This window comes from Saccostrea echinata, unplaced genomic scaffold (assembly GCF_033153115.1).
Source record: "Saccostrea echinata isolate AGI-Se365-2 ecotype Australia unplaced genomic scaffold, CSIRO_AGI_Sech_v1 ptg000009l, whole genome shotgun sequence".
NCBI lineage: Eukaryota > Metazoa > Mollusca > Bivalvia > Ostreida > Ostreidae > Saccostrea > Saccostrea echinata.
In genome coordinates, this window is record NW_026889758.1 from 40,732,951 (window position 1) to 40,751,779 (window position 18,829).

The 18,829-nt window shown below is 32.9% G+C and overlaps 2 protein-coding genes across 3 annotated transcripts in view; both read left to right on the forward strand.

Annotated features, from left to right (window-relative positions):
* The first annotated feature begins 1,018 nt into the window (after window positions 1-1,018).
* LOC133183726 (late histone H1-like) lies at window positions 1,019-1,970 on the forward strand. The gene has a single exon (XM_061318646.1). The coding sequence runs from the start codon at window positions 1,094-1,096 to the stop codon at window positions 1,649-1,651; it is 558 nt and encodes a 185-aa protein (XP_061174630.1). The 5' UTR covers window positions 1,019-1,093; the 3' UTR covers window positions 1,652-1,970.
* Window positions 1,971-3,658: 1,688 nt separating this feature from the next.
* LOC133182392 (E3 ubiquitin-protein ligase NEDD4-like) overlaps window positions 3,659-18,829 on the forward strand; it is a 33,902-nt gene continuing 18,731 nt past the window's right edge. The window contains exons 1-11 of one of the 2 annotated variants that reach the window (XM_061317223.1): window positions 3,659-3,767; window positions 3,873-3,958; window positions 6,791-6,875; window positions 7,102-7,140; window positions 8,718-8,771; window positions 9,091-9,200; window positions 10,009-10,123; window positions 12,481-12,686; window positions 14,665-14,784; window positions 15,102-15,279; window positions 15,669-15,713. In XM_061317223.1, coding sequence (XP_061173207.1) covers window positions 3,729-3,767; window positions 3,873-3,958; window positions 6,791-6,875; window positions 7,102-7,140; window positions 8,718-8,771; window positions 9,091-9,200; window positions 10,009-10,123; window positions 12,481-12,686; window positions 14,665-14,784; window positions 15,102-15,279; window positions 15,669-15,713 — 1,077 coding nt within the window. In that variant the 5' untranslated portion in view covers window positions 3,659-3,728. The remainder of the gene's footprint in view (window positions 3,768-3,872; window positions 3,959-6,790; window positions 6,876-7,101; window positions 7,141-8,717; window positions 8,772-9,090; window positions 9,201-10,008; window positions 10,124-12,480; window positions 12,687-14,664; window positions 14,785-15,101; window positions 15,280-15,668; window positions 15,714-18,829) is intronic. The other variant, XM_061317224.1, reaches the window with a different exon arrangement.

The following is an 18,829-nucleotide window of genomic DNA, read 5'->3' on the forward strand; positions in this document are numbered from 1 at the left end:
TTGCTAGAATTAAGTAAAATCTATATCAATTAACAAATATAATTTACAAATCGGTGAGTTTACAAATTACAAAGAATTAAATTTTAAAGACGAACGATATAGATTTTAACTGAAATTTACACTCTCCAAAAATTCAGTTTTAATCCAACATAACAAAGTCATATGCACGAAGAGAATTCCCATATTTGGTGACTTTGGCGTAAATTTGTAATTTTTTTAAATTTCAGTCGTGAAATTGCAAGAGTAACCAAAAAATTAAAAAAAAAATGTCTTGGTTTGGGCAGAATATGCTTTGAATTTAGCTAAATTCTAAAGAATGTACCACTGACTTTCGTGATATGTTTACTACACCACAGGGCAAACAATGTCAAATACCAGACACGAAAAATCCAAATAAAATACTTATTTCGCCTGATTAGGTGAAATAAATTGCTATTTTGTGTGCCTAACACTCAAAACTTCCCTTCTTTTTTATTTTTTATAGTAAAACGTATTAAATAAATCAAGAATTTCATAAAATATTTTAAACAACAAAGTCGAGAGTTATGAGAAAAAATGGCGGAGCTTCAGTTTTTGTGTTTTCTTGGGTGTTTTCAATGTGTGTTTATATATCGTATTTTAGTGTTTTAGGCCTAGATATTGCACAGTACGATAGAATGATGATAGACAATTTACTCTCTAAATGAAAATCAACTCGATCCAGTCATAATTTTTAAACATTGATCTTCAAATTAGCACAAAGTGGTATCGCAGGTCAAAATTTTCTCGTTTCGATTCGATTTTCTGTTTATTTTTGGTGTGTCACAATAAAAATATATATTTATTTTGTAGGCAAAACATCTAACTTTCGATTAACGTTCATAAAAGACATATTGCTTTGTGAACAATAGGTTAAATAGGCCATATACTGAGGCAAGAAACACAAATATAGAAACACAGTAGACATTTTGTTAAATTCAAGCTCGCACTGTTGGGTGCTTTCTCAGACGTCCGCGCTCGCTTTATATAAAGCGCGCAGAACGATACGGCGTCATTATACGAATTTTCTCTGTGTGGAAAGGACGTACGAAATCTCGTAACTCAAAAAACGACAATGTCTGCTGCTGACGTTGCTGCACCAAAGGCAAAGAAGGCTGCCAAACCCAAAAAGCCTGCAACTCATCCAAAATACTCCGACATGATCAAGGCAGCTCTTACAGCTCTGAAAGAGAAGGGAGGATCTTCAAGACAGGCCATTCTGAAATACATTGTCGCCAACAACAAAGTTGATGCCGAGGCTGCTAGTCGCCATTTGAGAATGGCCCTCAGAGCTGGCGTAAAGAACGGAACCCTGAAGCAATCCAAGGGAACTGGAGCCTCTGGATCCTTCAAACTTGGAGAAAAAGCCGCCAAGGCACCCAAAGCAAAGAAAGCAGCGAAGCCCAAGAAAGCTGCCGTTAAGAAACCTAAGAAGGCTGTTGCAAAGAAGCCCGCAGGAGAAAAGAAAGCTGCGAAACCCAAAGTGAAGAAGGCAAAGTCACCTAAGAAACCTAAAGCTGCTGCTGAGAAGAAACCAAAGAAGGCCGCCAAATCTCCAGCAAAGAAGAAGGCACCTGCTAAACCTAAGGCCAAGAAAGCAGCAAAGCCCAAGAAGGCCGCAGCTAAGAAGTGAACAGTGCAAAGTGACTTGTAAACTATTTATTTTGTACATATGTACAGGGACTAACCATCTATAGACGGTAGTTGGTGTGTCACAATTTCATATTCATTGGACTTCAGATGGCAGCATATCATGTTCATAATGTTTGAAGATGTGTGAAAGTGTTATGTAAGCGGTGAATGGAAGTGGTCATTTCATCATTATTCATGTTCATTGATTTCATTTTACATCTGTTAACAGAGAGTGTTCTTTTTCCACTCTATGAGTGTGTATTTTCATCATTTTGTATGTGAAAAAAAAGAAAAAATCTTGAATAAAAATAAGAAAAGAATTAATTGTCACTGTATTTTATTGCTTAGTTTACCCAAGAACTGTTTGATGTTCTGTTTTAAATTTTATGGGTTTTACTGATACAGAACATATAAATAAGTTCTTGCTGAAACTGAGCACGTAGATTAAGAATATGGTATTCTGATTATAAAGAAAAATTGTATATTAACTTGCATTTCTGAATTTTAATTAATAATTCTTGAATCCACTGCAATTTTTTGGTAAAAATAGTATTTTATTCGAAACTTTTGAGGTAAAATTAAACAAGAAAAAGAAGGAAGCCTACTAAGTACGAAAAGTCTTAACCGACAGGCAAGTAAACTGCTTATTGAACTGAAAAATGCTATTCTGGACAGAACATCCTGTAATTGTGGATTTTCATTCAGGACTTGCACCATTCCATATGTTGAAAATGATGATCCGTTTCTTCAGCTATATGGGTCTTTTTATATTAACTAAAGGTGTGTGAACTTTTATAATAAATATAAAATTGAGTAGTTGTTGACAACGGAAATTACTGTAAAATAAAGTCAGTTGGAACGGGGGGGGGGATCACACATTAAATATGATTTTTGAAATAAAGTGTCCTACGGAATGCATCAGAAGCCACCAAAAATGGTACCCATTTATAAAGCACTCGGGGGAGGGGATAGCCCAGACACACCCACTCTCCGCTTGCCCCTTTTCAAAAATCTTGCGATGGTCAGTCCTGAAAAATACTGCATTTCATTTTTTGTAAAGCAGGCAATATACGTATGTATGGTTATACATAAATTTGATAAAATAACTCCTTTCTACAATTTTGTAACTTCTTGTAGCGTACCTGTAGGTTTATAAATTAAATTGTTTCTATCTACGAGTACAGTATTGCATGGTCTAAGAGTACTATTTTACTAACTCAGTAACTTCAATTAACATCTCTCTCCGCCACCCAATAAAGTTTATATAGGCCTCTGGTATGCATAATTGTATACTGCTAATGTGCTAGTGCCTACAATGTATTATTTTAATATTTAAAGCAATATGAGCTGTAACTTTGGTGTCAGAAATTTTGGTTGCAAAATTGCAATTAATTATTTCAAGGACAGAGAAAAAGAACATTTATAACTTCCTTTGTTCATATTTGCAATGGAAGAACTATTTATAAGCTTTGACTGGAGCAAAATTACATTATTGTCTCCCTGTACAATATTGATTCCTTTATAATACTATATATTTGATTGTACAGACGTCTTTCTTCTGGAACAATTAAATACTTTATTTTGGTCTAATTGATAATAAAGGTTTAAATCACATACAAATTTATCAAAATAACACATTTTAACAGCAAAATAAAATTCTCAAAAATGCAGCTCATATTGCTTTGAAATCTCCCATCATAAATTTCAACAATTTCAAGTTAGAGAGAGAAAAATGCTTATTGATTCATAAAGGAAGAAGTTTTTTTTCCACCATCCTATCAACAGATCAATTAAGGAAGAATGTTATATTTAATTAAACATGTAAAAGGAAATTGCGTGATATTTTAGATTCAATGGTGGATATATTCTTAAAATTGTTGTGGACAGGCGGCAAAATTTCAGGGATCGTAGGTACTCGGCCGTTTCCGTCGAAGCGAACGAGATCCGATTGTGCAAACAGAAGCGGGTTCGTCATTCAAGTTATTACAACATCCGGGTATTGGGCAAGAATGGAATATAGGTCATGCCCCTAATTTTTGTCAACAACAAACGCAAACTTACTGCTTTTAAATACAGACATGGCATCTCAGAGAACGTATGGTTTGAGATTTATGCCAGTAAGTACTTCTTTGATTCTAAGCTTCTCCGATTTCAAGAGATATATGTGGATTTTTTTTTGTAGTCGGGAACATTTTGTAACCCAACTTTACATTTATTAACAGGGTGAACCCCCAGGAACTACACGATTACTAAGGGTAAAAGTCTTAAATGGGGTCAATTTGGCTAAGAAAGACATATTTGGTGCAAGGTAATAAATTATGTATAAATTATATACCATTGTTTTAATAATAATAATAAAAAAAACTGTAAATAATGTACAAACACTTGTTCGAATTTCCTCGAACATTTCAAACGTTTCAATTCTAGGCCTGTTTAACAGAGCGAACGTTTGCGAGTGCTCACCAAAATTCCTTATACCTCCAACCAACAGATCTCACAAACATTTGCTCTGTTGAACAGTCCTCTATCTCAGTCTCCTTTGCAGAGTTTGTTCCTTTAGAAACCTCTGCAATGGGCTCACGTCAAGATTTTTGACATAAAGTAAAAAGCATGATATTCCAAGGATTATTTCAAATTTAACTTTTAATTCTAGCTCTTCTTAGTACACATCTACAATTAAGGGCAAACGTTAGCGCAGGCATTGAGTTCTTATTTTTGGATATCATCGTATAACAGCACCTGGCTGTGCCAACAAATTGAATACCAAGTGTTAAGGCGGTATGATAATTTGTCAGTACAGACAGATGCTGTTATAGGACCAAGGACATTCAAAAATAAGAATTCAATGTTTATATTTATATATATATTATATGTTTATTATATATTAATAATACACTACTCATAAATGGTCACAAGCATTAGAATTATTTTAATGGCATTCTTAATTGTGTTTTCAAATATTTTGTACATGATACATTGCAACAGGGACCTATATACTAACGGGAAAGGCAACTCTCGAAAATCTCGCGATACCTCATAAGTTGCGGGATTTCGTAAGTCAATTTTAATTAAACATATCTCTTTTGCTATCAAATATTTCAGAATAAAATCTTAAATTATCTATCAAAAAATTATTCAAGATTTGTTATAAGCACCGTTTTTACTCCTTATCTTAGAAGTAATTACGTTTATTTAAAAATCAGTGCGTGCCCCTGATCGGCCGTATTTCCGAGAAATCGCCGATTTGGTGGTTGTTTACTTAATATCTAAATTATTTTATAATATGTGCTTTAAAATTTATTAAATATCCATGCCGATACACAAAAAGAACAGATTACATTAATCAGAAAACAAGCTTTTTACTGGGAAAAAAAGTAGTTTGAAAAACTTGCAGTGTTGTGTGTGCCATTTTGGGTAAATAAACATGGCGCTGAAGGAGTTGCCTATCCCGTTAGTATATAGGTCCCTGATTGCAATACTTCGATGTTTTTTTTTATTTTAATTTTAATAAATATTGTGTGTGTTACCCATTTTAAAAATAGTGTTTCTAATAAGAGCCAGCAACCTGCAAAAGGAGAGGAAGTAGTAAGTTGATAGAACTTGTTTCTGATCCTTTTGATTGTCAATAACAACTGGCAAAATTAACCACTTGTACGAGAAATTTTGCTTTGAGATTACCATATTTGAGATTTTCTCTGGGGTTGGTACGTGAAATCCATAGGTTTATTGCCTCTACATTATCTAGAGTAAGTTCCCTTGAGTGCGCTCTTTTTCATGGAAGATTGGTATGATCAGTATTTTGCATACAACTTGAAAGAGTAAAAAATAGATAATTATTTTAATAATTTATTCCAACCTCCTACAAAATTCACAATTTGTGATGATAATTTTGGCTTTAGAGGATTTGACCTAGATTGACATGTGATTATTTAGAACTGGTGGCTTCATTGGCACCAGCTTCAGGTATCTACAACAGCCTACAATGTTGAAGAGGAAAATAAACTTTTTTTTTTCAATTCATGCCAGTCTTAAAGCTAAGTAAAGATTACAGCAGATATTTATAATATCTTGGCCAATGGAATTTGAGGCCTGATTTTTTTAGTCCCCTACCAGTGAAACTGGAGGGGGAAAAATAGGTTTCCTCCTCCTCTGTCCGTCTGTATGTCCGTCCGTCTGTCAGTCTGTCCCACTTGGTTATCCGCACTTTTTTCTAAACGCTTGTAGATATTAAGCTCATTTTTGGTATGTGAGTGTATCCTGGTTAGTTACAGTTCAAGTTTGGATTTTGTCCTGCTTCAATGATTTTTGAGGGAATAACGGCCTTTTTAATTTTTAACGGTTTTCCGCACTTTTTTCTAAACGCTTGCAGATATTGAGCTGATTTTTAATATGTGATTGTACCTTGGTTAGTTACAGATCAAGTTTGGATTTCGTACCTCTTTTATGATTTTTGAGGGAATTATGGCCTTTTTAATTTTCTAATTTTTAATTGAAAAAAAAATTGTACATTTTGTTAGCCTGAGAGGTAAGAAAAATAATTCAAAAATTCTTATTTTTGTTTTCCCCCTGGAGGCTTTGCCCCCCCCCCCTCCCTAGCCCAAGGTCCCCCTGCCAGTGCATTACCCTGGACCCACTGGGGCATCCCCCCAGACCCCTTGCTGAGAATTGGTTTCCGACTGTTTCAATTTTAATTCCTATTCCTTCTATTAAAAATCCTATTGAAAACACTGAATAGGGAAATAGAAATCGGTGATACATCTATCATAAAGTACATTTCTTCCCTCATTTGATGGAAAACTTATCATAATTGGAAATACATTCTAAAAATGTAAAGTTGTTCAGTAAAGAGTTGCGGAAGCTTGAGTTTCTGATCTTATAAATTTCGAAAAGATTGATAATTCCCAAATGACACTGCTTCATAAAGGGCCCACTCTATATAAACTGTGTGTAGTTTATAAATCAAAGTCATTGGAAAATCATGCCTCAGTTGGGTTCTGCAACTGAATTTATATTTCCATTTGTAAATGAGTGTTCTATATAGGATAGTAGCCTCTTGGAATACATAACATTATACATGTATTCACTCTGTATCATTATTATTTGCTTTAGGATGTAAATTTTTCTATCACTTTTATTTCAGTGATCCATATGTGAGGATTTCTTTGTTTAGAGGAGATAGAGAATCTGGACTCATAGACTCTGCCACTACAGCAACTATTAAAAAGGTAAAAGTTATACAATCATCATCAACTTCATTTCTTAAGAACTTGTATGCGTTCTATTTTAAATGATACAGTAGTCTTTTATCACCAATGCTTAATTGTATTTAACTCAAGGGTTAAAGTGGATTTCCTACAAACTTATCATTACTTGTCCAGGAAAAAAATGAAATCCCTGCTTATTTGTGTATTTTTCAGACATTAAATCCCTGCTTATTTGTTTATTTTTCAGACATTAAATCCTGTGTGGAATGAAGAGTTCTTTTTTAGGGTGAGTTTTGAAGGTTAACTGCAATTCATTATATTTCTTTTTAAAACTCCAAAATCATAAGTTGTAAAAGATTACCATAATAAGAATTGCACATAAATTAAATTTTGTGACATTATATATATGTTTATATTAGGGATGTCAAATCGGTCAATTTTTGATAATCGGTTACTCGGACGTTTTTCCGATCGAGTACCCGGGTACTCGGTAAAACTGAAAATACATGTGTGTTAATTTTCTTGAGCCCGGTTAAGCTGTGTTAAACCCCAAAGCTGTTTTTATCACGTTTATTAATGTGTATAAAAAATTGAGTAAAAGGGAAATTATTTTTGGTACTAAATTTATTTATCAAATAAACAAAAAAAGACACAATTAATACATCAAAAATGACAAATGATTTACAGTTTTTGTTTAGGATCTATTTCATCAACGCAAAAGGAAAACAATCTGTTGTGCAGGTTTTTGGTGATTAGACTAGCGAAAGGGAAGGAACGGACGTTGTTGGGATCGCTAGTCAATATTATTTCATATGTCAGTTGTTTCCCCCGTACACACTAAACTTACTACGCAAACTGACTTTCAACATTTTTTTAATCTTTATTTATTTCTAAATATTTCTTCACCCTTGAAGTGGGTAGCGGCATTTCTATGCATGTCCGATTTCGCTACCGTATATTAATTAAAAAATTTAAAAACGATTTGAAGATTATAGACCATACTTAAACTATGTTCACTGAAAACAATCATTGAAGCCATTCAAAAATTAAGAACCACGATAGGTGAGAACAGCTGTGTACCAGGTGATTGGTCACTAATTACTGTATATATACAGCCACAGGTGATAACGGGTGTTTTACAGGTATAGATGACGACACGCCAATTATCGTATGCATATTTAAATTATTGTTAAGTACAGGTCCACGTAACAATCAGGCAGCCTATATATTAAAGGTGATACATGGGGGTTCTCAGAAATTAATGATTTTTCACTCACAGTTTTTTCTTGGGCTATAAGCCATGTATGTGGAAGGAAAAATATTTGGGGTCATTGTTACTATGGAAACCTGGACAAAGAAATTTACCTAGCAACCAGCCAATTTTTCTTTGTAGATTGACGAAATTTCACTCATTTTGAAGGCTTTATACAAAATGATTTTTCACTCACAGTTTTTTCTTGGGCTATAAGTTATAGCCCAAGAAAAAACTGTGAGTGAAAAATCATTAATTTCTGAGAACCCTATGTATCACCTCCTGCCTGATTGTTAGGTGGACCTGTACTTAAGTTTTTTGATAAAAATATGTACTTTGAAATAAGAAAAAAATACACTTCCGAGTAACCGAGTACCATTTTTAGTATTCGATATCGGACGTTCAATCAAGTACCCGGTTAACCGGGTACTCGTTGACATCCCTAGTATATATATATATATATATATATATATATATATATATATATATATATATATATATATATATATATATATATATATATATATATATATATATGTATATATTTATATACATATATATATATATATATATCACTGAATATGGTGCAGTGTTCTGTGTTTCAATTTTAGGTTAACCCCAGGGACAATAAACTGTTATTTGAAGTGTTTGATTCCAACAGAGTGGTAAGGATGCATTGGTTGTATGTTCATGTATTCAGTATCCACAAGCAACATCAGACTTTATTCTAAGAAATGCAATTTCTTTCATGATAAGTTCTGTATCAGTTTTACATTATTATCAGTTCATAATCATTCGTACTAAGAACTCAAAGTATGCACAAATGTATAAGTACTTTAAACCGTTCTGTGTAAGAACTTATTGCTGTTATTAATTTTTCACGTACATGTAAGTTGGGACAGAGTTGTGCCAGTAACAAAGAATACACAGAAGAGTATCCACATACCAGGATTTCTCGGTATTTTAAATCAGTGTTATTTTTAGACCAGAGATGATTTTCTGGGCCTGGTTGAAATCCCGTTAGATCACACAGCAATACAAACCGAAGGTGACAATCCTATTGAACCTAAATCATACCTGTTAAGGCCTCGCAGGTAAGTCATATGTTTAAGTTTTTACTTGTGTGAAAGTGGTGACTGTATTTCTTTAAAGAATGCTAACAGTCTTTTGACAGATAACAAATGTATCAAAGCCCTACTTTCCTACAGGATATGAAATTCACCTCTCTGTGTGACCCACTGATGCCAGTACATATAAAACTCTGTTGCCCTTCCGAAAAACTTTCTAGATGAAGATATATTGCTTTCAGAAAACAGTTTTTAAGCAGTGTATATTGCTTTTAAAGATAAACATGAATTTATCTTTGTAATTCTATCATATTGACTATTTCGAAGCATATAAAGTTGAGGGAGGTAAAAGCAATTTTGCATTGAAAAAAAAAACTCAATGGGCCCAGCTTTTCATCCCTCCAGGAGTGACAGGATATGTAATTAATACATATAACAAATTATTTTCACAATGATCCGATTTTCTTTTCTCTTCAAGCATTTTTAGCTCGCAAAAAAATTAAACTCCCATTAAAATTGTCCCTGTTTGTGTACCGTATATACATATTTATTACCAAAAAGTGAAAAAACTCTATTAAATCACTGAAACAATCTAAAAAATAATATTTAAAAAAAAAACCCAGTGTTTTGGTATACATGTAATTATTTTCAAACATTTTGATATGCAGAGAAAAACTGTTATGTGGTAATGTTTATACCATTGTTTATCAGTGTTTTTATTTTCTTCAGAATAAAATATGGAATTAGACTAAACAAGACAATAAAGTTAAAGAATGGAAATATGATTTGATCAGGCATAGTGTTGATAGTTTTTGTCTTTTTATTTACTTTGTAGTTCTCGATCCCGAGTAAAAGGTAATTTAAAGATTTACCTTGGATATATACATAGTGAAGAAGATGGTGAGACGGAGCAGGATGATTCAGGGGCACAGAACTCGACCGACCCATCAGTGAGTATCTCTTCAGCTGACAATCAGAAACCAAACCTTCCTTGTAAATTTTAGGGATGCAATCGGTTAAATTTTTGTGACTGGTTAGTTGCAGTTTTTTCCCAGTAACTGGTTAATCAAACCAATAAGACTTGTTTGTAATTTTCTTTTGAATTATTCAAATTATTTTCTTATAAAGTTATTTGTAAAAATACAATTAAGGGGATGAAGGACACATGGTCACATGACTCTGTTTAACTACGTCATAGTCTCCGTTTATATAAGTGCAAAACGTGTAAAGCATCAGTTCTTGTATAATTTTTAAACATTTTTTTAAACTTTGATAACCATCTTATATCAAAAAAAATAAAAAGTTTTAAAATTCTTGTAAACATTAACAAATTATGAAAAAGATTGATCCACTCCTCTGTTTCCCTAAACTGCGCGTCCAACAAGTCGGTGACGTCATACACGATCTGTTAGTACAGCAAGATCATACTCAGTGAATACAGGGGCGGTATTACTTTGTGAAAACAGGTCTTAATCATTATATGATAAAATATTCTGAGACACGGGGAATACAAAAATTATTTTTGCATGGCTGATGACGGAAATCTTATGTAGGTATATCTTCTTTCGCTTATTTAGCTACATGTGACGTCATAGTTGGTTTTTCCCGTACTCGAGAAATGCAAAACATGACACGTTTTTGTCATGCTTATGTCCTCTTTAATGATGTCCTGTGCAATATTGAGGTCAGCTTCACCATTCGAAATTTTTACAGTTAATCAATAATTTGAAGACTTACATTTCAACGTAAATTTAAAAATATTGAATGATAGAATTTTTGGTAAATTACGTTTTTTGTTGTTAAAGTTGTCTTAAAAAGTACATAATTTTCGCTATCCAGATGCAATGTGATAGAAGAAACTTGCTTTTTCGAATTTTAAACCCTATTCATACTATGAAATATTTTAAAAGATACATGTCCACTTACATATTTTTTATCTTTGCTTAAAAAATCCCATTATGGACAGAGTAATGGGCCCGGAAACATGGAGAACTAAAACTCTACTTAGATACTGTAGGGCATAGTATTTGTCAATCAATATCTCTAAAATAAGGTTAGAAACCTAATGATATAACTGCTTTAAGATATGTGGGACATACTTAATAAGAAATATACAAAATATGAAAAAAATTGAATGACAGGTATTTTTTCACCTCAACGTCCTTCTTCCCCTTAAACCTCATTATCTCGAACTCGATGGGAACGAGAAAAAACAGAGAGATATCCGAGGATTCGAGATATCAGGGGTAAAATACTTAAAGAAAAATTGGTTGGGACTTCCAAATCACTTCAACATATCCATGGTATTTGAGATATCAGTGTTCCAAATATCGAAGTTCAACTGTACTAATCTATGATAATCAGATTTTTTTTTTTTACTTTTTAAACAAAGTAAGACAACCATTTTTCTTTTCTGCAAATTATTGCTATCAAAGTTAAATCATATTTTCATTGACATTCCGGCTGCTTACGCTTCTCCACTTCTAGTGTAATACCTTTGTTTAAAAATGATTTCATCAACCACTGATGATGACAGGCAACTTGCACTTCATTCACAAAAAATCAGTCTTTCGAAGAAAAGGTACACGTATATCACCAAGTCAATAGTGGCATTTCACTGAATGGATAGAAAAGATTCAAAGTGTTTTGAAAAATAACAAATACCATGTAAAGCATTGTTGATAAAAAATTATTGTTTGCTTTTAACACAGAACAAAATGCTTTTAAACAGAACAAAAATAATTTGCATCCCTGGGATTTTGCCCTGTGCAAATGACCTTGGTACAGATAACATGCGCAGTGAATTCAGGCCCGTAGGAAGCAATTTCAGTTTGGGGGGGGGGGGGGGGGGCACAGCCATACATTTTCAGTTGGAGGGGCACTATCAACTACCAAAAATTCTTTGACAAGCAAAAAAAAAAAAGAAAAAGGTCATCAGGCATTTTTATTGAGGGGACACAAGCATATAGTAGCTATGTTTTCTACAGTAATCTATATATCAGCAAAATTATTGGGGGGGGGGGGGGGCACGGCCATGGAATTTAAGCACAGTCGCATCCTGTATAAGCTTCTATGATTCCTGCTTTTAAAGTAATTGCAGTATGAAGGCGTACATCCACATCCTGTGGTTTTCTCCAAATGGTTATCTTTTCTTTCAATATTGTCAGTTGGCATGTCCATTCTTTAGGTCTATTATTTGAGGTATTGGGACTGTTTGGACATTTGTTGTAAAATCTTATAAAGGAGTAAAACATTCCTTTTAATCACTTTGATAAGAGATTTTTTTATTTTTATATATCTATTACAGTGGGAGATGGTGAATCTAGACAATGCCTTGGATCAACTTAGAACAATCTCCTGCACAAATGATGCCTCAGGGGCATCAGGGCCCACTAATGAGGAGGAAAATGAACCCCTTCCACCTGGATGGGAGGTCAGAACTCACCAGCCTACTGGGAGAAAATACTATATCAATCACAACACCCGCAAAACACAGTGGGATCCACCTCCCAGGTATCAGTTACATTAGCATTGAAAAAGATATTTAATTTTTCTGATTAATACTTTGAGAATGGTTTATGGCTTGATTGGGTATAGCTCTACTTGGTGAAATACAGAAGAGCTTATGCAATGGAAGGTGTCCTATGTTTGTGTATCAGTGTATTATGTCTGAAAACAAATATTAAAATTTTACTTTTCTAAAGTTACGGCCCAGTTTCAGTAAAACTTGACAACTAGACAACACCAAGATTCAAAATTCTGAACACCAAGATTTTTGTTATAGTTATGCAGGACAGTTAAGGTGCACAATGGAAATATCAGCAATTTTGCACTTATATAGGACAATATAATTAGGTGAAAAACTACATTTTGAGGACGATTAGGTTTTCTTAGTATTTAAATTTGTCATGTGATGCAGCAGTCACATGATTTTGGCAAATATACTTTAAGTATTAAAGGTACTTGGACACAGATTTGAAGTTAATATTTTCCCTAATTTTCTGTATAATTTCTTGACTTATATTTTGCTATAACATTTCATACTAAAATATAATAAAAGTCTTATTTCATCTCGAAGTTATCAAAACTTCGAATTTCTGGACGCATTGGATTGACACATCCTTGCACTTTCACATATTTTAATTTTATTCTTAATACTTAAGAAAAGTGGCAATTTTGTTGTATATTGATGAAAAATATTAAAACTATAACCCATAAAATTCAAAGTAGAAATGTTCGAAAGCAAAACCCACTCACAGTATTGTAAGTCCGTTCTCAGTGGTGTGTGCAGAGTTTAACAATTGAACACACCCGATGAATCGTAAACATTAACAATAACAGAGCTCGTGCCCTGTTTACAAAAACAGTTTACGTTTCAAGGATGTGTTCAATTTGTTAAACTCTGTACACATCACAGAGCACGGACTGACAATACTGGTGAGTTAGTTTTGCTTTCGAACAGTTTTATTCGGAATTTTCTGGATTATAGATGTAATATTATTCATTAATACGTAACAAAATCGCTTCTTTTCTTAAATATTAAGGGTAAATTAAAATCCGTGTAAGTGCAAAGATGTGTTAATCAAACGCCTCCCGGAATTCGTAGTTTCAATAATTTCCAGATAAAATAAGTTTTTAATTATATTTTCCTGTGAAATGCTATTGCAATATATAAGTCGTGATATTATGCAGAAAATTTGAGAAAATATTAAGTTCAAATCTGTGTCTAAGCACCTTTAAGGTCATCTACATTGACTATAAATTCCAATATTCCACAGGCATAATTTTCACATGATTTTGGCATATATACTTGAAGTATTAAGGTCATCTACAATGACTATAAATTCCAATATTCCACAGGCATAATTTTCACATGATTTTGGCAAATATACTTTAAGTATTAAGGTCATCTACATTGACTATAAATTCCAATATTCCACAGGCATAACAAAGTTAAAGTTTGAAGTTGAGTGTATAAATATTTTCAACACATTTTGTGGTTTGTGAAAAGTTCTGCAATTCTATATAATTTCTACTATTTAAGTACATGTGTATTAGAATTATTAGGTTACCTAAATCACTCAGGTGACCTTTTTCTATCTGTTTTTGTCCATCATCATGCAGATGTGTGTAAACTTTTCACATTTTCAACTTCTTCTCAAGAACCATTGTACCAATATCAATCAAACTTGCCACAAAGTATCAAATGAAGGGCAGTGCCCCCTTCCAAGGAGAGATAATCAAGAAAAGGCAAAAATAAGGTAGCTCAAATTGATATATCTTTAGAAAGAAACACATTCTGCATTAAGGCTTGATAATTATCTAGTAAGAATTAATTTTCTTAAAACTGAAATGTCAAAATTAGCAGATATTTTTTAGTACCTTGATTATCGAAGTGATTATACAAATAATTGCTGTAAATCTTCATTTTATTTTCTAAATATTAAAGTCAATTGATCACTTTTTATTTTATACATTGTACATTGTGTAGGGGACAAAGAACAGGGAGTACATCACTGCCACCTGACTGGGAGGAGAGACAGGACTCCAATGGACGAATTTATTACGTTAACGGAGTCACACGGGCCACACAGTTTGAGAGACCTACAGGGTAAACTAATTCCTACCATCAAACAAAGCATATTTCTGCATAACCATTTTTTCAAAAATTGAATGGTTGGATATTTTATACCTTAAAACACACACACACACAAAAAGAGTAAACATAAGTGAAGGCTTCTATTCTTTTTAAGACATATAAATTAGAGTTGTTTTTGAGTAACCCAAGAAGAAAGCACTTTAATTCAAAATATCTTGTCAGAGGAATTAAGTATGAATTTAAGCAAGGTTTGTTGAACAGTTGAGTAAAACAAAAAGTGATAAAATGACTTATTTAGAAAATAAAATGAAGATTTATATATTTTGTAGGGAAAATCAAGAGAGCCCTTCAGAGGAGGCTCAGCACAGAAGGAACGAGGCGGCACAGTTATTCCGTTCACGTCGTCATGTCAGCGTCGAGGACACTATTAGTATGCACAGTGAAATGGCCTTGCCAACAACCGCCACAGAGGTTAGGGCACAGGAGGAACCCCAGGAACGGAGAGAGGTATAGAACTAGACTGTTTTATAGAACCTTTTATTCCTAAAGTCTGTTTAAAATATATTATTTTAGTATTTTTTTTTTTTTTGCAAATTGTGTTAACAATTTAGGCATTTTCTCAGAAAGAGAATCTCTGTTACTACATTTCTGTTCTGTCTAAGGTGTCATTAAAACAGGATGAATCGGGAGCTATGTATTTTAATTTTTCTACAATGAAGCAAATAAATTGACAATTTTTACTGGCTATATAAACAAGAAGATAAAAAACACACACACACACAAAAAATATATGTATATAACAAACATGTACATTTAGTTGACTTAATTTAGTGAAACTTGAAATATCACGATACATTATCAATGACAAAATTACACTACTGCATAAAATTTTACAGCGACGATCAGCAAATGTACGTGCTGCCTCAATAGACATTCCAACAGTAAGTCAGCAGTTGTATGTAAACCACTTCATTTGGTATAAATCATGTTTATAAGGTAAAATAAAGCAAAGGAATGTCTGAACAATTCATAACATCAAGGGAGGGGATATGGGACTTCAAAATTTTCATTTTCTCAATATAAACATGATTTATCAATCATCCAAAAAAATGTTGTATTATTGCATCTCAATTTCCAAGCTCAGGCTAGAATGCATTATAACTGACAATGCTGTGTAGTTGTTACCTTCTGTATACTTACACCTGTAAACTAAGCTAAGGAAACTGGGTATCAAAAAATGAGCATACATTAATATTGTTTTAAATGATGTAAATTTTCTGATATGAAACAATGCATGACTGACATTAACTATGTATATGCAGTGAAATTATGAGTAATTGAATAAATTGGAGGAAATATTACTTGAAAATCTTGTGTGCTGCAAAATTTGATATAATGTACTCTTGCATCTATATATATATAAAATGAGTATATAAAAATGTGTCATAATGTGCAGTAGTGTTAACTTGATATAATAATAAAGAAGTAAAAATTACACTAAATGGTTCTTTAAGGAAATGCATATTACTTTAACCAAACAAGTATAATTTCCTTTCATAGATTGTACAAGGTACATGTATATATAATATTAAGGTATACATTTAAAAAAAAAATGTTTTTGCACAAAAATGCACCATGCATTGCCACTTCTGTTTGAATAAAATGTCATTTTTAGCTCTACTGGTCAGAGACCAGAAGAGCTTGTGCGATAGTAAGGTGTCCGTCGTCCGTCCGTCTGTCTGTCTGTCTGTCCGTCTGTCTGTAAACAATTTTTCAAAATGCTACTCCTCCTACAATTTTGGTCTGATTTCAATATAACTTTGCACACAAGTAGACTACACTAAGATACATAATTTAGTGCATCGGTTTTTGATTTCGATGAACGGTGTTGTCATGGTTACTAAAAATAGAAATTTCTGTGAAATTCCTTTAAAACATTACTCCTCCTACAGTTTTGGTCTGATTTCAATATAACTTGGCACACAAGTAGACTACACTAAGATACATAATTTAGTGCATCGGTTTTTGATTTCGATGAACGGTGTTGTCATGGTTACTAAAAATAGAAATTTCTGTGAAATTCCTTTAAACGCTACTCCTCTTACAGTTTTGGTCTGATTTCAATATAACTTGGCACACAAGTAGACTACACTAAGATACATAATTAAGTGCATCGGTTTTTGATTTCGGTGAATGGTGTTGCCATGGTTACTAAAAATAGAAATTTCTGTAGAATTCCTTTAAAAGGCTACTCCTCCTACAGTTTTGGTCTGATTTCAATATAACTTTGCACACAAGTAGACTACACTAAGATACATAATTTAGTGCATCGGTTTTTGATTTCGATGAACGGTGTTGTCATGGTTACTAAAAATAGAAATTTCTGTGAAATTCCTTTAAAACATTACTCCTCCTACAGTTTTGGTCTGATTTCAATATAACTTGGCATAAAAGTAGACTACACCAAGATACATAATTTAATGCATCGGTTTTTGATTTCGATGAACGGTGTTGCCATGGTTACTAAAAATAGAAATTTCTGTGAAATTCCTTTAAAACGCTACTCCTCCTACAGATTTGGTCTGATTTCAATATAACTTGGCACACAAGTAGACTACACTAAGATACATAATTTAGTGCATCGTTTTTTGATTTCGATGGACAGTGTTGCCATGGTTACTAAAAATAGAAATTTCTGTAGAATTCCTTTAAAACATTACTCCTCCTACAATTTTGGTTCGATTTCAATATAACTTGGCACACAAGTAGACTACACTAAGATACATAATTTAGTGCATCGGTTTTTAATTTCGATGGACGGTGTTGCCATGGTTACTAAAAATAGAAATTTCTGTGAAATTCCTTTAAAACGCTACTCCTCCTACAGTTTTGGTCTGATTTCAATATAACTTGGCACACAAGTAGACTACACTAAGGTACATAATTTAGTGCATCGGTTTTTGATTTCGATGGACGGTGTTGCCATAGTTACTAAAAATAGAAATTTTTGTGAAATTCCCATAAAACATTACTCCTCCTACAATTTTGGTCTGATTTCAATCTAATTGGGCACACAGATAGAATACATGATATGTATGATACATAATATGTATTTCTGTTCTTTTATTTCGGTGAATGGTGTTTTCATGGTTACTAAAAATAGAAATTTCCGTGAAATACTTTCAAAACGCTAACCCCCCTTACAGTTTTCATTTGATTTCAATATAAATTGGCACAGAAGTAGACTACATTAAGATACATAATTCTATTTATTGTTGCATGTTGCAAAGTTTCAAATCCAAGTGCTACTTTTCTTTTGTTATACATACAGACCAGTAGAGCTACAGTCTCATCAGAGACTTCTGGTTTAAGAAACTTACAGAACTTCAACCATCTGCATTGTACTTTTTATGCATCATTAGAATTTATGTGTACAAATTTATTTAAAAAAAAAAAACAACACCAAGGACACATTATTTTATTTTTGAATACTCCTTTCACTTAGTTGAAATGACTTCAATTTCTCAAACACATAATACGTGTAACAATTTCTTATTTCTTATATATTCCGGTGTGTGTGTATAGATAGATAGATAGATAGATAGATAGATGGATGGATGGATGGATGGATGGATGGATGGATCGATCGATCTTCAACTTTAAATGTGTGATAGATTTGTTTTTTGGAATTGATGCAGAATAAGGAAAGTGTATAGTTACATATATAAAAAGGCCATTGCTGTTTGCATGTTAGATGTCTTTAAAACACTGCGAATGACCATCTTCATGGATTTGACAAAAACTAGCTTTGTGTCTAACTCATTCAAATGATTGGCATGCCTCTTGTTGAGATTTCTGAATGAAGGAAAGGTTTTCTTTTATCTTTTGCAATGATAAACATTTTATGCCAGTAATTATACATTTAGTTGTGAATGTGGTCTCATTACATACAAACAAGTATGCTACTGGCCAGAGGTTCAAGTTATTAAGTTAATCAGAAATCAAGGAATTGTAAGAGTTACAAAAAGCCTATAGAGCATGTACCATATTTTGTTTC

Excerpts from the sequence above, each read along its gene's own strand:
- LOC133183726 (XM_061318646.1), top strand. The coding sequence starts at position 1,094 with ATGTCTGCTGCTGACGTTGCTGCACCAAAGGCAAAGAAGGCTGCCAAA.